Here is a 16,030-nt window from a genome sequence, read left to right as displayed (position 1 = left end):
TCTGAGCAGTGCAGATGGTCTGCTAGGACAGATCATAGAGTTCTGTCAATGAATTTTGCCAGAATGCATAAGGAGATAATTATTGTGCTGTATAAGGCAATGGTTTTAGGCTTCTAGATCTGAATGTGTACCACATACAGATCTGGAAGCTTCATTTTAGGAAGTATATGGAGATTTCAACCTTCCACTACAGCTCAATAACCTGCTGGACACCATGTTAAATAAACTACAGCCATGCTCCATCTCTTATCAATGACCAACCTACAAGAGGTGAAAATAGACTTGACCTAATTCTGTCTTCTGGTAAATGTATAATTGATGCACCCCCGAAATGTTTTTTCCATCCGATCATAGCCCAATTGCAATGATCATAATGCTACCGTGTGTGGACTTCAATGCCAAGGAAAAAATTAAGAGTCAGCTTGTCACTTCACCAGCCTTTCTGGACCCAAATAAATTCTTATTTGCTGCCAGCTGTATCCCGTGGGAATGTCTACTCAAATGTGATGCCTTATTTGCAACAACTCTCTTAACCAGTTGGATCAATTCTATTACAGAATTTGATAGTAAGGATATCACCAAAATCGAAAACCTGGTGGAACTCTAGCCTAACTGTATTGTTTAAACTAAAGCAAACTCTGCACAGAAAATGGAAACTGTCTAATGACACACAAAATAGAATTAACTACTCGAGGGCCAGAACAATATTTAATAGGGAAAAATCTAGAGCAATCAACCGCTACATGAAAGACGCAATTGACAGGGGAAAGCTACCTCGTTGCACACATAAAAGTGACACAAATCAGGGGCTTGACAAAGAAGCATGGATGGGCCACATCAGCAGATTCTCCGGCATATATCATGAGTCTCAAGTCAGGGAGTTTGAGTGTGATCAATTAGTTGACAATGAGATGGAGTCTGTTCTTAACACTAAAGAAGCACTAATACAGAGTATTAACTCCCTCGGGGAAACTAAGACAGCTGGAGTTGATGGAGTTCCCCAATTCATGGTAAAGTGTCTCAGTCCTTACCTAATTGAACCACGCCAAGCAATTTATAGCTCTATCCTTGCTTGCTGAGTTTTCCCTGAGAACTGGAATAAGTACGCTGTAATTCCAATGCCGAAAATTACAAAGCCTAACCTTGTGGAGCACTATAGGCCAATATCTACTGCATCTACCCTGTTAAAAGTACTGGAGAAAACTCTTTTGCCAAAGTTGTCGAATCAGATACTGGATGGGCAGCCTCAACAAATTCATTATTCAATAACTGCAAGATCAACGATTACTAACCTCCTCACAGTTCAAGCCGCGATATTAAATTCTTTCCAAGCCAGAAAGGAAATTGCAATAATTTATGCCGATATAAAAGCAGCCTTCGATAGTCTGGATGTACATGCCTTACTTCATCTGCTCCAACACGCCTTCCAAATAAAAGGAAATTTGCTGAAGTTTCTACAGGCCCTACTTGCTTGTCGGTCCATTTATTACCTTACAGATAGTCAGATCCTCCAACGCCAACTCCATGCAGGAGTTCCACAGGGTGGAGTCTTATCTGGACTCCTCTTTACCGCCATGATGATCCCGTTCTGCAAGGGTAGGGATGATGTATGTACTTATGCAGACGATATTAAGATCCTAACACCCATCCAACCGTCCATGAACAATAGGGCATTGTGTGAGCAGATTAATTATAAGCTTCTGAACTTATTCGTGTACTTAGAGAAATTTGGCTTGGCCCTAAATCCGCAGAAGACTGTAATCATGCTCGCTCAAAAAATCGCCTACGCTCGTACACCCGAAACTTAATGGCAAACCTATCCCAGTTGTTGAGAGGCATAGAGATCTGGGAGTAACATTTGATACGAAACTTACGTTCAAGTCTCATATTGACCTGATTGTAAAGAAAATGAACTACTTACGTTGGGCTACAAAACAGCACTTCTTGCATGTGAAACAGACTACAACAACCGCACGATATTTAAGAAGCACAGTGTATTCGGCCATTTTGTATGGCGCCGAATTGTGGGCTTCAGCCACCCCTACCCACATTAGGAGAATATATGCGAGTGAATTCTGGCTGCTGAAGTGGGCAAACCATAAGTACCATCTCCCTCAACAGTTAAGAACCACGCAGCTCTCTGAGCAGCTTAAACTGCAGCGTTTACCAGACATCATTGCCTGGAAACGATTAATAACCACAATCAAAATGATGATTGGCACGATATCATCACCATGCTTCTGGCAGCTTTGTGAGTGGCACATCCGGCCATTTGCATTAAGAGGCACAAAATCTTTGAGAATAAAGACCGACAGACTGAAGATGGCCAACAGGTTTACACCCGCCAATGCGTTAGAATCAATTCAGTGCTTAACACGTATAGGAATTGACCTACTAAGGCTCATGGAAGATCTGAAATATAGGAAACAAACCGCAGTGGTTCGCTGAGGCTACTGTTGCCTAGTAGTTGTGTGAATTTCTGTCAAGAACTGTGTGTACGCAATTGAATAATGTATATCTCGCACAAGTTGATTCAGTGGATGTGATTTTAAGATGAACTTTTGTATTACAATTGCCAGGACTTTAGACAGAAATGTAGTGATGAGTAATGCAGTTTATATTTCATCTTTTCGTGTATATTTAACCTTTCTTGTATATTTTAGACATTCTTTTATTCACATTTTATGGTAATCCCCTGGCATTTTCTGCCGTGAAGGGAATTTGTCGCTTACCAATGTACACCTATATTTTAAATTTGGTAAGACAAATAAAGATTTATTATTATAGTGAAAGAAAAAAATGCTGACGAAGCTCAAGATGAACGAAATGAGGAGCCGAAACGCATGAAGCGTTTCGAGATGGCAATGGAATTTTGTGAAATTGTATCGGCAATGGCGAAGTTTGAGAAGATGGATCCTGACAGCGAACGATTCTCAAAAGTTAACAGAGGGGTGAATAATATGCTTGCTTGCTACAAACAAATCTACGATGAAAAGAAAAAAGCCACCGTCCTGTTTTTTTTAAGCAGCATCCATAATTCTTAGGGTCGGCTGGATCGCTCAGTCATTGCAATGCCATTGTTTTTTGTACTGCTTTGCCACCACATTGCTTACGATGGGAACGGTTCATTGATACCACATCTTGTACAGGATACCACATTGATACCACATCTTGTCCTCAATAAACTTCTTGAAATCAGCATTAGTCTTCTGAACGTTTTGAAGAATTTCAATTCCTCAATTCAGGTCATCGGTGCGCCCACAGAGAGATAAAACCCCTTAAGAATATTCTGTTTTACATTATATAATAGTACTGTCACGAGCTGCTTGTAAACGTTACCAGTTGGAACCTTTTTCCCCACCAAGCAAAATTTCTGAAAGTTTTGGATACTCAGTTATGACTGTCCTTAAATATTAAATAATGACCAAAATACTAGTAATATTGTAATGACTAACTGATGCACAGAAGCTGGCTTTTTCTGCCTATACCAAAAATCTGCCAGTAATAACAATATTTCAGAATTCAGTATTTGGGTTAAACTCCCCTTCATAATGTTATAAAATTTGATATAGTACTCTATTAAAATGCTATTCAATATTTTATAGGTTTCAGACAGAAAACTGACAAAATTGTCAATGTTTCTATAATCTGAATATAAAATTAATGATTTAATTTTTAATACGAACTATACTCTTTTTGTATAATTCAGATGGTGCAAGAGTTCATCAAACACGGCGGAGTAGGAGAGAAACTCCACAAGCTTCTAGAAGAAAGAAGAAACACTGTTGAAAACTGGGTATGAATTTGATTGGATTTAAAATTATTAAAATATATATGTGAGTATAGTCAATGAAAATCAAAGGACACCTCAAACTGATTTACAATGAGCTTATTATTACTAACAAATCCACTTTTTCGTCTGCCCTTTACCTTAGAAAGCCCATTGGTTAGTTATCGATTTATTCGTCCATAAAGGAAAATTGAGCTCTCTTTTAGGTCCGCGATTAAAAATTTACATTCGTATCTGGATGACTGAGAGCAGAATTATCATGGAAAATATTAAAGCAGAGCTTTAATATTTTAGAAAAGTAAACGAGGCTGAAATAAAGTTTAAAAAAATCGAATAAAGTAAGGGAGAAAATAAAGCGGGGGGATAAGTAATGATTACTGTAACAGCCTTCAACAGGGGATTTTTTGGTTTTTAGTCTAGAATCAAAAAATAAATAAATAAATAAACAAATGGTCATGTTTGAAGGCGCATGAGTACACGCGCTTTGAGTGACCGTGGTTCAAGCTTGCATGACTGCTAAATACAGAATTCCTTTAACTACAGGACGTCTCGGAGTATAATCAGAACATTTATTTATTCATTCATAATAAAAATTGATAAACAGGAGATTAACTTTTAGCTGGCCATTCGTTTGAAAATAGTGCAATATCAGGACAACTCGTTGTATAGGAAAAGTTTTTACTGCTGCTATCATAACGAATAGTAGAATTTTGCGTAGTTCACAGAGCGCCAAACTTGAATTAAATCAAAAAATAAAAATAATTGAAAATGTTTGTAAATAAGTTTGTAAAATGTTATATATATTTTAAATTATTTATACACAAAATTAGCAGAAATATATGCACATGCACACGTATAACGTTTTGGGCGTTTAACAGTTTTCAAATGTGCAAAGTGGAAGAAACTAAAAGTATCATATTTATATTTGATGTCTATAATGTTTTCTAAAAAACACATGTTTTAAATATGTAATTTTAAAAACTAAAAAAAAAAAAAAAAAAATACAATAAAAATTGTAATCCAAGAAAAGATGAAGTAATGGCAAAATTTTTAAAAAATCACAATCTTTACTCCTGTGGCACCACCATTTTTGTTGCTATTTTCGTAGTGATAACACGCAGACAAAATAGTTGTAAAAGGAAGGGGTTCAATGTGAGCTGCTGCCATCTTTCCCAAAGTGTGGTACAGTATAAGAAGTGATGTTAATCAACCTCATCGTTCACATTGGTTTGCTTCTTGATTACTTAAAATCTATAGATTTTAATATATCTATTATTCTAATATCTATTAACATAATAAATGCCTTATTAAATAAAGAGTAAAAATAGCTTTTTTTTTATTCTTTTGACATGAGTTTAAGTCAGTTAACATCTTTCCCAAAGAAAATACTGAAAAAATCCGGCGCCAGAAATATGTAAAGTTTGGTCCCCAAATTATATACATTACCCTACGATTAATATCCCGACACCCCTCCATGGATGGGGAAACAGGTCCTATGCATGCAACACGTCACAGAACCTGCTATAAATATGCACACTGGGCTTCGAACAGACAATTGCAAAACTGGGCATGCAAGATGACACGTTCAACAGAATTAACAGACTTCCCACGTGGAATGGTAGTAGGATGTCACATAAGCAAGCGTTCTGTACGAGACATAGCAGTCACTCTGGGGATCTCTAGGTCAACTGTTAGTGACGTCATATGCAAATGGCAGAGGAATGGGACTGAATCTGCCAAAAAACGGCCTGGTAAACGAAAACTAACAGAACAGAACAAATAAATATAACATAGTGATATTTATTCGACTCAAGGTTTTCCCGGCAATCTCAAGGTCGAATAAATATCATGGTGATATTTATTCGACCTTGAGATTGCCGCGCACTACAAATGCACAAGTAAATAATTATAGAAAAGCGTGCGTGGGGGTTGGCGAGCAGGGGGCGGATCCCCATAGTTATTATTATTAATTCCGTTTATTAACTCTTGGTCAGGAGTCCATACAATACAGAGGCAACATAAAGGCAAACAGGCCAGTGATCGCAGGTTCCTCCATTCTTTGATCATTATAGGTGCTACCTGTGTTGAGATGTCTCACCTATAATGATCAGAATTGCACTGTCAACTTTGCTCTGGGACAACCAATCAGTGCAACCTCATAAGAATACTTTTTTTTTTTTTTTTAATTAATATCCCACCAATGGTGGGACCACAAAAATTTGCCCGCAGGCCCATTGTAATGCTCTCCTCCACGGTAACCTTTAGTAAAAGGCGAAAGATTAATTCGATGAAGGAAAACCTGAGCAATAACAAAAGAACACTCTGCAAAGAAAGTCAATTGAGGCTATACGGGCTAAAACTTAGGGTTTTTAGAAATATTCTGTAATTGAAACTAAGAACAAAATAGTTCAAAACTTTCAGAGTAATTATTTATTAAATATTAAATATACCACTATATTATATATTTATTAGATACTATTAATATATATAGTATTATGTTATTATGTTATATATTATTTTAGTATAGTATTATGTTATATATTATTTTAGTATAGTATTATATTATTATATATTATTTTAGTATAGTATTATATTATTATATATTATTATAGCATAGTAATGAATTTTTTTATTCATTTGATTATACCCATCATTAGGTCAAAACGAGACAGAAGGGCTAAAGGGTTGTTAAATTGGTTATAAATTTTCAATAGGTTAACGAACTTGAGTAATTTATTCCGAATAGCTTTTATTTAAAAAAAAATAAAGAAAAAGAAAGAAAACAGAATTTTGCACATCATCAGTAATTCAGTCTTGTGAATGGTCAGTTCCTCTGATGAGCTATCGCCATCTTTGTCTCTCCTGTGCCGTTTGTTTTAGTTACTCGAAATTTCGAAGTACTACTTCATCCAGTAACGTCCCGATGAAGGTCTTTTTTGGTATACCCCTCGAGTGTTTTCCCTCCATAGTTCCATCCAGAAGCAAACCACCATGTCGAATCACGTGGCCCACCCATTTGAGTCTAGTTGATCTTAATTTACCTAGAATTTTCCTTTGTTCTTAGACACGTCTTAATACTTCCACATCTGACACTTTTCAGTCCATTTAATTTTTTTCTATCCTGCGCCAGCACCACATCTCGAAGGCTCTCTTTTTGTTGAAGACTCTCTCTTTATTAGAATCCATGTCTCTACTGGATATAGTGCCACTGATCAGATATGTCTTTATTATCTTCTTCCCAATTTCTAGTGACATCTTCTTCTGTGAAATAAACGACAGTTTATCTTGAAAGATTGTGTTGCATTGCAATTCTGGATTGAATCTCAGTTTGACATGAAATGTCCTGTGCTAATAACTGTCCCAGATACTTAAAGTGGTCTACCTGATCTATTCCTACTCTATCGATCTCAATTCGGAAAGGAATTGACCTTTTACCAATCATCTTTGCCTTTGTTTTTATCACGTTTATCTTCATTCCGTAACTTAATAGCCTGAACGTAATTTTCACTTTTTTACCCCCCCCCCCACACACACACTTCTTATTCTCAAGTGCCTCCTTTATTATCAGTTCGGCAAAAGTATTGAACAAACCAGGTGAAAGTAAGCATCCCTGTCTTAGTCCCTTTTTAGCTTTTTCTGTCAGTTCTCCCCTCACTCTTATCACCGCATTTTGTCTTCTAAATTTTGCACAACAAAATAAATTATTTTGAATTCATTTTTAATCGTTTTCCCAGAGTTATAATATAGCCTGGTTGCACCAGACAGGTACAGCGCCACTATATTTGTTACTATTTTTAACTGGCAATAGCGTATGAAATATTTCTCGACTTTGTTGCTATCTGTTTGTGTTATTTTCTCTTTAGCTTTAGTCTTTAAGTGATATATTTGAAATGATGATTTAGCAGCACGTGATTTGCTTTCTATGAGTTTTGTGCAAAATTAATTATAATGTGACTTTATAATAGAAACTGATAACTAGGAGCTTAACCTTTAATGGGCCATTCGTTTGAAAGTAGTGCAATATCAATGCAACTTGTTGTACAGCCAAAGTTTTTACGGCTCTGAGCATAACGAATAGTAGAATAGACTGTCTTAGGTAAGGGACTATCCCAGGTGTTCTATAGACATCAATAATCTTACATAAGGTTAAGGTGTTTTTGAAAGATTCATTAATATTTTATTGTTATTATTTTAAATAATCAAGACACGAAGGCGATATTAACTCTGGATAGGAGTTAACGACATTTCGTAGTTCACAGAGCGCCAAATTTGCATTAAATAAAATAAAATAAATAAAAATATTTATATATTTTTAAATTGTTTTTAAAATAATCTATGTAACATTAAATGCAGCTGGACATAATATTTTTAAGAGGTATAATTTTCTATATAATATCAGTGTAAAAACATTAGACAACTCTTAAAGGTAAAAGTACGATAGTAGTGTAAAAGGCATCATTTCAACTGTATCTCATATTGTGCTCCTCCTTCACAACAAGTTACCGTTTCAAGGCCTATTGGCCTTTCATCGGTGGGTGGACAGGCACCCTAGTATTGCAAACATGACAACCCAGTTGAAATGATGCATTTTACACTACTATCGTAGTTTTTCCATTAACAGTTGTCTATGGTGATTTTACACGGATATTATATAAAACAATTTATATACAAAATAAGCAGAAATATATGCCCATGCACTTCAAGTTTTGGGCCTTTAATAGTTTTCAAATCTGGAAAGTGGAACAAACTGTTTCATGTTTATATTTGAAGTCTATAATGTTTTGTTTTGTTTTTTTTTCTTTTTGAAAAAAGTGGGGAAAAAAAAAGGATAAAAATTGCAATCCAAGAAAAGATGACATTAGACTTGAACTTCTGCATACTGTAATTTGCAGGAAATACGTATGAAGGAAGATTGTTCCAGAGAATGGAAACTGAATGAATAAATGAAAAAAATTGAAAGTTAGTTCTGTGAGCTTAAAGTTCAGTTGATTGATTGTATCACATGTTCGGACTGCTTTGGAAGAGAGAGAGAGAGAGAGAGAGAGAGAGAGAGAGAGAAGAGCTGGAATTATAGAAGCCAATTCAGAAGAACAGTGCCCATGGAAGTATCTATAGAAAATGCATGCAGCAGAAACAGAACGTCTATGAGATAGAGAGTGGAGAGACTATTAGAGATGAGTCATAACCTAACTGCCCTCTTTTGAACGGAATCTACCAGCCTGAGAGAGAAGTTTTGGGTGCATGGTCCTACATGTGGGAACAATATTCCATGATAAGGCGGATTTGTGATTTTTACAGAGTGAACAGCTATTTGGAAAAAAAGTAACGCCGAGAACGAAAAAGAAAACTCAGTTTTTTGGATGCAAGAGGAAGGAATATTTGTAATGCACTTCTGCCAAGAGAGGTTAGAAGTCAGGGTAATCCCCAATAGAGATATATATTCTTGCCTGGACATCGGAGTGTCATCGAAGATAAGCATAGGAGCAGAAGAATCTTTTTGCCAGATATAATACAGGACTGAGTTTTGGAAGGATTGAAATCAACTAAGTTATCTCTTCTCCACTGTAAAGTTATCTGGAGATCAGCATTTAAGAAATTGGTAGTGGATATTCGAGAAGTTGAAGCCGTTTATGCAGGGCAAGGTTTCTCAAACTGGAAGATGGAATGCAGTGTGCTGTCATCAGCAAAACTATGAATAAGATTTCTGGTCAATGGAAGAAGGTCATTAGGGTAATGTTTACAAGCGGGTATCCCTTCCGATTGATCGTGCGCGAATAGCAGTGATTGGCATACCTAACCCGCTGTAGTTAATCTTAGGGTATATAAACAGGCGCCTCCGTAGCCAGGTGGGAAGGAGCAGCAGTGCGTAGCACACGCTTCTTGATTAGACCGGGGTTCGAGCCCGTCACCACCAAATACGGAGGATGCGGAAAGGTCAGGGAATGACCACCGCACCGGAGCAATATGGCCTTAGTTGCTAATGCTCCTAAAAACCAAATAACAACAACAACAATAACTCTTAGGGTATTATCCTACCCCCTCGCCGCTGATTTAAAACCGGAAAACGAGTTCCCGATTTTAAAACAGCGACAAGGGGGCATAAACACCCTAACTAAGACTAATCGTAGTGGGTTAGGCATGTCAATCACTGCTACTCGCAACAATCAATTGGAAGGGATACCCGCTTGTAAACATTAACCGGTCATTAATTTACAAGGTGAAAAGAATGGGAGAAAGACCTGAACCTTGGGCATTAGTGGAGAAGTTAGAAGAAAGCGGTCCAGATTTCTCTCTGACTGCGGTCAGAAAGGAAACTGGATACCCAATTACAAAAACAGTTGGAAAACCATAAGATGGAAGCTTATTTTGAAGAGAGAAGATATTTAGAATTTAGAGCTAAGGTACCTTTTACCTTTTTTTTTTTACGCTCTTTAGACTACAGCCTATAAAACACTGAAGTCCTAAAAAAAAGTATCATTTTGTACATAAAGAGAGCAATTGCATTCTCTACACTTGCTTCGAACATCTCATATTGTTAAGTCATCACGAGTTTTCTCAGTTCCACAGTGTAAATAAATTTCATAGTCATTAATATAAAAATTAATTTGTTTTTTTGTTAAAATCAAATAATTTATACAAAAACTGTATGTATTCTTAAAATACACACATTAAATTTAATGATATGCAGCATATTATTTTTTTTTTAATATTGTGAATAAGTTCTTCATTCTATTCTCGTTTTTTTTACCGACTTTCTTTTACAGTTATCAGATGTATGGTTGCAGATTGATCACCTTAATTTTCGCAAGCCCGTTGTTGGGTACTATAATCCGACTGTGGTATACCCTCGTCAAAAGTTTAATTCAAAAAATGATCAACTCAAGTGAGTGACTAAAGTTTATTTATTTACAATTGTATTGTTAAATTTTTTATTAATACTATTCATTTAATAAAATCTAGAAACTTGACAATCGTGGATTTGCTATTTGGCCCCATTGCATAGTAAGCTCAAGTCAAGGGATGAGGTGAAAAATCACTGTGTTCCTTGCTTGACAATTTCACACAAGCATTCCCTTTAAATGTTTCTCCAGTTCCTCCTTGAATTTATTTAAGCTATCAACTTGAATTTATTTAAGCTATCAATCCTTGGCAAGGGATGCAAAGAAAAACAGCAAAGAGTTCTTTACTTATGTAAACTCTAGAAGGAAGGGGATGAATCAGATTGGTCCACTTGATATTGATGGGTCAACTGTTGATGATCCTGCTCAGGTAGCTAACAAACTAAATGAATATTTTGCATCGACATTCACACATGAGGAGTTATTCAGCAAGGGGAATGCCAGAGGTGTATTCAACTCTAGCAGTAAGCTACAGAATCTTGAAATAACTGGGAGTAAAGTGGAGGAGAAACTGTTGAAGATAAACACAAGAAAGGCACCCGGGGTGGATGGGATCTATCCAGTTATATTAAAGGAGGCAGCAAAGGAAGTAAGCAAACCCTTAGCCATAATTATGAGAGCTTCCTTGGACTCAGGGGAGGTACCCATAGACTGGAAATGTGCAAATGTGACCCCAATTCACAAAGGAGGATCAAAGGCTGACACAAGTAACTATAGACCTGTGAGCTTAACTTCTGTTCCAGGAAAATTATTGGAGGCACTGGTTAAAGAAGCACTGCAGGATCATTTAGACAAGACTTCAGTTATAGCTCAGACACAGCATGGTTTTGTTAAGGGGAAGTCTTGCCTGACCAACTTGATTGGATACTATGATGCAGTCACAAAAGAACTGGATGCAGGGAATAACTTTGATATTATATACTTGGATCTTAGAAAGGCTTTTGATACTGTTGCACATGGAAGACTGCTACACAAATTGGAGCAGTGTGACATTGGAGGCAAATTGCTGCTATGGATAAAGGGGTGGTTGAGTGGGAGAAGACAGAGAGTGGTAATCAATGGACACTGCTCATCGTGGACTAATGTTATTAGTGGAGTCCCTCAGGGCTCAGTGTTGGCTCCATTATTGTTTTCTGTATTTATAAATGATATTGATGATGGTATATCAAGCTTAATGTCCAAGTTTGCAGATGATACAAAGGTTGGCAGGGTTGTCAAGGACACTACTGACACTACACTGCTGCAACAGGATCTGGAAAGGTTGAGCAGATGGGCTGAGAGGTGGCAAATGAAGTTTAACATTGACAAATGTAAAGTACTACACATGGGAAACAGCAACCCCAGGGCAACGTATCAACTCTGTGGTACTACACTGACAGTGGTAGAGAATGAAAAGGACTTGGGGGTGATTGTGCAGGCAGATATGAAGTTCTCTGAGCAGTGCAGACGGGCTGCAAGAGTAGCTCATGGTGTCTTGTCAATGATATACAGGAATTTTTCTAGCAGGGATAAGGAGGCGAATAGTCTCTTGTATAAGGCAATGGTCAGGCCACACCGTGAGTACTGTATACAGGTCTGGAGGCCTCATTTCAAGAAGGATGTAGAGCTGCTGGAACGAGTACAGAGAAGGGCAACAAGATTAGTGAATGGAACAAAGGGGTGCTCTTACGAGGAAAGGCTTAAGTTTTGCAAATTACAGTGTCTGGAGACTAGGCACCAGCGAGGTGATCTGATAGAGGTGTATAAAGCCTTGAATGGTTTAAGCATGCTCAATGCTGATGGGATTCTTCCTCTAGCTCAGAAAAATCACCTGAGAGGGCATAAATTCAAATTGAGGAAAGACAGATGTAGGATAGACGTGCGGAAATTTGCCTTTAGCCAGCGGGTGGTTGGTTGGTGGAACAGACTGCCATCCCTTTTGGTGGAGGTTGATAGCCTAAATAAGTTTAAGGCTCAGCTGGACAGGTATTTTGAACGAACAGAGGGGTGAAGTGGAAGTGGGTTTTTTTTTTTTTTTTGGCTGATGCTGCATAAGCTTGCTTTCTTGCATCAAATGCCTCTACTAATGCTAATGCTAATGCTAACTTCCACAACGACAGATGGAAGTTTGTTCCAGCAATTAACCACCCGCTGGCTAAAGGCAAATTCCCGCACATCTATTCTACAACTGTCTTTCCTCAATTTGAATTTATGCCCACTCAGGTTGTTAATCTCAGCAAGTGGAAGTATCCCATCGGAATTCAGCGTGCTCAACCCACTCAAGGCCTTATACACCTCAATCAGATCACCTTGCAGGTGCCTAGTCTCCAGATGCAGCAACTTGCTTTTCTTGATAAGAGTACCCCTTCCTTCCATTCGCCAATCTTGTTGCCCTTCTCTCTACACGCACAAACAACTCTACATCCTTCCTAAAATGAGGCTTCCAGACCTGTAGGCAGTAGTCAAGTTTTGGACTGAACATTGCCTTATACAAAGGACAATCAGTTACTTTTCCCTGCTAGCAAAATTCCTATACTGTATATCATTGACAAAATCCCATGACCTACTCTGGCAGCCTGTCTACATTGTTCAGAAAACTTCACATCTGACTGCAGAATCACTCCCAGGTCTTTTACATTTTCTACCACCCTAATTATAGTACCACACAGTTGATATGTTCCTCTGGGGTTACTTCTACCCATTTGCAGTACTTTGCGTTTTCAATGTTAAACTTCGGTTGCTACTTCTCAACCCATCTGCCCAAATTTTCTAGAACCTGTTGAAGTAGACATAGACACACTGCCATTACTGGCATTAACAACCCTGCCAACCTTTGTATCATCTGGAAACTTCGACACTAAGCCTAATATACCTTTATCAATATCACTGAAAAATATACAAAACAATATTGGGCCCAACACTGAACCCTGTGGGACTCCACTAATAACATTACTCCAAGAAGAACAGCTTCCATTGATTACCACACTCTCTCTTCTCCCACTCAACCACCTTTTTATCCATTGTAGCAACTTACCCTTAATACCATACTGCTCCAATTTGTACTGTAACCTTTCATGGGCAACAGTGTCAAAAGACTTTCCTGAAATCCAAGTATATGATATCAAAATTATTTTTTTACATCCAGTTCCTTTGTGACCACATCATACACTGGTGTGCAAAATTTAAGGACCAGTCAGGTTTTCACCTGTAGCTTCTAACAGGAGTGGCCCGGATATGGGAAAAGCATAACTCGTGAGATACAGAAATGAAGGAAACAACACCGACACAACAACGGAAACAAAACGGTACAGAGGGACTTTATTCAAAAATGGCAACATAGCACTAACTTCCATGATACAGATGCATCACTGCCAAAGATGGAACAAAGGGAAGAGGTGGTCCTCAGTAGGAGATTTGGCCACCCCTAATGTCGATGCAGGCTTTGCACCGCCTGTCCATACTTAGAACAATGTTGTTGATAAGTTCTTGCGGTAATATCGAGGGTGTGGACATGCCGCTAGGCGTCTCCCCAGAGCGTCCCATATGTGTTCGATGGGATTTAGATAGACGGCGGAACGGGCAGGCCAATCCATAAGAACAATGTCCTTAATTTTCAAAAGCATATCAACAGCTGCAGTGCGATGGGGTGTGGCGTTACCATCCATAAACACGAACTCGGGGCCAATGGCACCTCGGATCAGACGCACATGGGGAAGGATTACCTCAGTACAGTAGCGTGCACCGGTTACAGTACCGTCTTCTAGTATCTGGAGTTGTGAACATCCATCCAAGGTAACGCCTCCCCAGACGAGAACACCTCGACCGCCATATTGGTCCCTTTCAGTGATGTTTGCGGGGTGATACCATGTGCCAACCTCTAGCCAGATTAGCTGACGTCCAGAATCGCTGCTGGGATTGAATCAACTCTCATCAGTAATAGTACCTTACTCCATTGCGCTGCTGTCCAGTCGTTGTGTTTGATACACTACTGTAAACGGTGTCCCCAATAGGCAGGTGTTATAGGGACACAGCGTACTGGCCGTGGGGCAAATAGTCCACCTTTGGGGTATCGCCTGGCCACAGTAAACCGCGATATCCTGCGTCCTGTGCTCCTGTGCAGCTGGTTTGCAACTGATCCCGATGTCTGGTGTCGGTCCTTCTTGGCCTATAGGAGTATATAGCAGTCATCATTGCGCATTGTTTTTCATGGACAACCACCATTGGTCCTTCGAACATCTGTACCACTCGTTCTGAAGGCCGACTACGCACGTGAGACGATGCTATGGGCAATACTGAACTCTGCAGTCACACTCCTCGCACTTCAAGCTTCCCAGCTATTCGACCTCTGGTAAAGTCATCCAGATGTTGTCTGTAGCACTGTATAAAACTAATCGAACGTCTGTAACAGTCGTGCTCACCATTCGGTAATTTGCACATAACTGCTGAACTGCTGCTTTTATCTGTTTATGTGAGCCCTCTCATGACGATTCAAATTTTTGCATGTGCACCAGCTTTCTGCTGAGCGGCCACAGGCTATTTCGCTTGTTTTTGTGGTTGTTAAGAACCAACACTATTTCTAAAGGTTGTTCTAACCTTTAAAAATAGTGTTGGTCCTTAAGTTTTGCCCACCAGTGTAGTATCCAATCAAATTTGTCAGACAAAACTTTCCCTTAATAAACCCCTGCTGTGTCTGAATTATTGCTGCCGTCTTGTCTAGATGATCCTGCTATGCATCTTTAACCAGCGACTGCATTATTTTACCCGGAACAGAAGTTAAACTAACTGGTATGTAATTATTAGTGTCCAGGAGCATTCCTAGGTTATGTGGTGCCCGGGTTCCAAATGAAATTCGGCACCTCCCTTTAAAATTTTCTTCATATATGTATGTCAGTTTCAGATTTTCAGGCGTCCCTTGAATGCTGACACCCGGGTGCAGTGCACCCCTTTCAACTTCTGGATGGCCCTCCCCTGCTTGTTTCACCCTTAGATTCCTCTTTGTGAATTGAGGATACATTTGCACATCTCCAGTCCGTGAGGACTTCCCCTCAGTCCAAGGATGCTCTCATAATTAGGGCTAAAATTTGCTTAGTTCCTTTGCTGCATCCTTTGATATAACTGGATCCCAGCAACACCAGTTGCCTTTCTTATGTTTAACAGCAACAATTTCTCCTCCATTTTGCTTTCAGTTACTACAAAATCATTAAGAACCCTGTTAGAGTTTAATAAAGTTCTGGCATTTTCCTCCCTTAATAACTCCTCATGTGTGAATGTAGATGCAAAATACTCATTCAGTTTGTTTGCTGTCTGAACATGATCATCAACAGTCAACCCATGTATGTTAAGTGGTCCAATCTGATTTATC

The 16,030-nt window shown here is 38.5% G+C and overlaps 1 protein-coding gene and 1 non-coding gene across 2 annotated transcripts in view; one reads left to right on the top strand and one right to left on the bottom strand.

Annotated features, from left to right (window-relative positions):
• LOC150087739 (carnitine O-acetyltransferase-like) overlaps positions 1 to 16,030 on the top strand; it is a 93,640-nt gene that overhangs the window by 27,852 nt on the left and 49,758 nt on the right. The window contains exons 3-4 of the mRNA XM_090369862.1: positions 3,710 to 3,796; positions 10,555 to 10,673. Of these exons, the coding sequence (XP_090225988.1) occupies positions 3,710 to 3,796; positions 10,555 to 10,673 (206 nt within the window). The remainder of the gene's footprint in view (positions 1 to 3,709; positions 3,797 to 10,554; positions 10,674 to 16,030) is intronic.
• LOC150087740 (U5 spliceosomal RNA) lies at positions 5,981 to 6,097 on the bottom strand. The gene has a single exon (XR_016546837.1). It is a non-coding gene; the product is annotated as a U5 spliceosomal RNA (small nuclear RNA).

The sequence above is a fragment of the Mastigoproctus giganteus genome, chromosome 3, assembly GCF_048544385.1.
Source record: "Mastigoproctus giganteus isolate SK-2022 chromosome 3, ASM4854438v1, whole genome shotgun sequence".
NCBI lineage: Eukaryota > Metazoa > Arthropoda > Arachnida > Uropygi > Thelyphonidae > Mastigoproctus > Mastigoproctus giganteus.
This window is presented reverse-complemented; position numbering and strand designations above follow the sequence as displayed.